At 40.9% G+C, this 2,750-nt stretch overlaps 1 protein-coding gene across 1 annotated transcript; it reads left to right on the top strand.

Moving 5' to 3' along the window:
* Positions 1-351: 351 nt before the first annotated feature.
* On the top strand, positions 352-1,053 carry LOC147700719 (olfactory receptor 5J3-like). The gene has a single exon (XM_086929196.1). It carries the CDS (start codon positions 352-354, stop codon positions 1,051-1,053), a length of 702 nt encoding a protein of 233 aa, XP_086785322.1.
* The last annotated feature ends 1,697 nt before the right edge of the window (positions 1,054-2,750 follow it).

The raw sequence follows: 2,750 nt of genomic DNA, 5'->3' as shown, positions 1-2,750 counted from the left end.
AATCTTTTACTTGCTCACTCTCATGCAAAGTACCCAAAGTCAATCTACTCCAAAACCTGTCTCATCTTTCGTTTTAGACTTTGTAAACAATGATGTTTTGTTTCTTTTCAGATGGGAGATATCAATCAAACGTACCTGGCAGAATTTGTTCTTGTGGGGTTCTCTGATCTTTCCAACTTGCGAGTTCCCATCTTTGTTGGATTCCTGCTTTTGTATCTAATAGCAGTTTCTGGTAACCTTACTGTCATATCTGTCATTTACTCAGAGCCACGACTTCACTCACCCATGTACTTCTTTCTTACAAACCTGTCTTTTTTAGACATCTCTTAAACTTCTGTCACAATCCCAAAAATGCTGGCCAGCTTCTTTCTTTCAAAAACACGAATTACTCTCAAGGAATGCCTGCTGCAGGTGTACTTTTTCATGGCCATGATTGCAACAGAATTCCTTCTGCTCACCATCATGTCTTTTGATCGCTATGTAGCCATCTGCAATCCATTACAGTACACAATGATCATGAATAGATCTGTGTGTCTGCGTATGGCCACTGGAGCATGGATTCTAGGCTCCCTGGTGCCAAAATATCACAATGTTCTTTTATCCACATTCTCCTTCTGTAAGACTCATGAAATTAACCACTTCTACTGTGACATCGCTGCCCTGCTGATGCTTTCCTGCACCAGCACTCGTACCATTGAAACAATGACTTTCATCTTTGCCGTGATATTGGTATTATTCTCTTGGATTTTAATTATTACTTCATACATCAAAATCCTCTCAGCCATTCTGAAAATGCAGACCACTACACAGAGACAAAAGGCCTTCTCCACCTGTGCCTCTCATCTCACAGTGGTTATTTTATTTTACGGAGCCCTCATGTTTGTCTATGTAAGGCCAATCTCGATGTACTCAGTAAGTGAGAGCAAAATGTTCTTCTTGGTCTACAATGGAGTAGTCCCTTTGTGCAACCCGATAATCTACACTCTTAAAAAAAAAGAGTTCAAAGATGCTTTGAAAAGAAGAACAGGTGGAAGATCACAGAATAAGGAATGAGCCTGAGATACAAATATATTGGGCAATATATTTATTGCATATTTATTTATTATGATTTTTGTTTTACACTCAAAATACATGGATCAATACTAGGATTTATGAGTTATAATGTTTTTTTCTAGTCTAACAGGCAAATGCAGGCATGGGTGCAGACATAACTTCATGCATTGCATAATGGGAGGCAGTCTGCATATCAAAAAAGGGCTCATATTAAAAGAGAGGTCTATCTGTTTCCCTATGTATGGGTTACATTTGATGCACACAGGTGTACTTGCTAAATTAGTAAATCACATCTGAGGGGAAAGTGCCGTGGACGGGGACTGCATAGTTTAAAGTGTAAACTGAGGACAGTAGGTTTCAAGTAAATAAATGAGAAAATGTGCATACAATGGCATTTGTTTCTGTTCTTAAAATCACTAAACATGGCACAGCGTGTGCACCTTCTAAATTACTATCCTGAACACAATAGACCTGATTTACAAACTGCACTTTTACCTAATGTACAGCAAAACATACTACATTTTGCAAATGTTGCCTATACTTCAATGTGCAGAGTTGTCTGCCCCAACTGTGGAGTCTCTGCTCATGTAAGTATAGAGTTTAATCACAAATGTGGGAGGGGCACAGGGGAGTGGGTGAGGAAAGAAGAAGACTTACTACCAAATGGGATGCTAGAAGGGATTAGGGAGGGCCAGGGAAGGGTTAAGGAAGAGACGTCACCCAAGAGTAAGTCATTTGCATTATTCTGGGGCTAGAGACATATAACTTACTTTTTGTAGTAATTGTATTGAAATTTGTGAGTAGAATGGTGAAAGTACTGCCGGGCAATTTTCCTGTTACCTACAGTGCGTTTTGAATGCTGAAAGTAGTAAACTTACTACAAAGTGTAAACATACTCAAAAGTGACTCAGGCCCTGTAGAGAGATGAACAATTTTGACTCAAATCTGCAAATAACTTTAGTAGACAAGGGTCAGTTGACATCCGGAAACTAGTTAAGTAAAAGGTTGCAGTAACTATTAATAATAAACAATATTCCTTGTTTTTACAGATGTAGAGAGTTTTAGAAAGGAGACTCAGGCTCATGCAAATCAGAAAATGTGTGTGGGTAGCACAGAATGAACTGCATCTGTTAAACCAACATTTCTGTAAATAGTGTGCAGGGTCCCTTAGGCGGATTGGGGAACTGGCATGGAGAGTCATATTCCTAGTGGTTGGAGGGACACTCTACTGAATTTAGGTGTGAGTGACAGGGAGAGAAGTTATTCAGTGGTAGAAACTATAGACGGGAGGTATCTATACACCCCAGAAGAGTATGGGTTGAGTTGCATGGACAGTTTGAAACTGTCTCACTAGTCTCAGGATGGTGATGCAGGATACTTTTGCAAGCCACCGGACTTTGAGGTGAAAGGTAGCATGGTTAACACATGTGCTAGACTGTGTGACCTGATTGGTGGAGAGCATATGATAACACCCAGTGGAGTATGAGTTCCCTAACCCTGGGGAGCTTGCACTTTAAGCAGCATATTTGGTGGATTCCAGATGGTCTGAGGAGGGTTTTGGGGGTGATTATGAAGGTGGGGTGCTGTGTCCTAGGGTGCTCGAAACCCAGTTCCATGAGTGAGCACCAGAAGGAAGGCTAAGTCTATATCGGGTTGCCTTCCCCTGAGGGGGATCCCTTAGTCTCAGGAGAGCTGGG

The sequence above is a fragment of the Lissotriton vulgaris genome, chromosome 7, assembly GCF_964263255.1.
Source record: "Lissotriton vulgaris chromosome 7, aLisVul1.2, whole genome shotgun sequence".
NCBI classification, from domain to species: domain Eukaryota; kingdom Metazoa; phylum Chordata; class Amphibia; order Caudata; family Salamandridae; genus Lissotriton; species Lissotriton vulgaris.
This window is presented reverse-complemented; position numbering and strand designations above follow the sequence as displayed.

Excerpts from the sequence above, each read along its gene's own strand:
- LOC147700719 (XM_086929196.1), top strand. The coding sequence starts at position 352 with ATGCTGGCCAGCTTCTTTCTTTCAAAAACACGAATTACTCTCAAGGAA.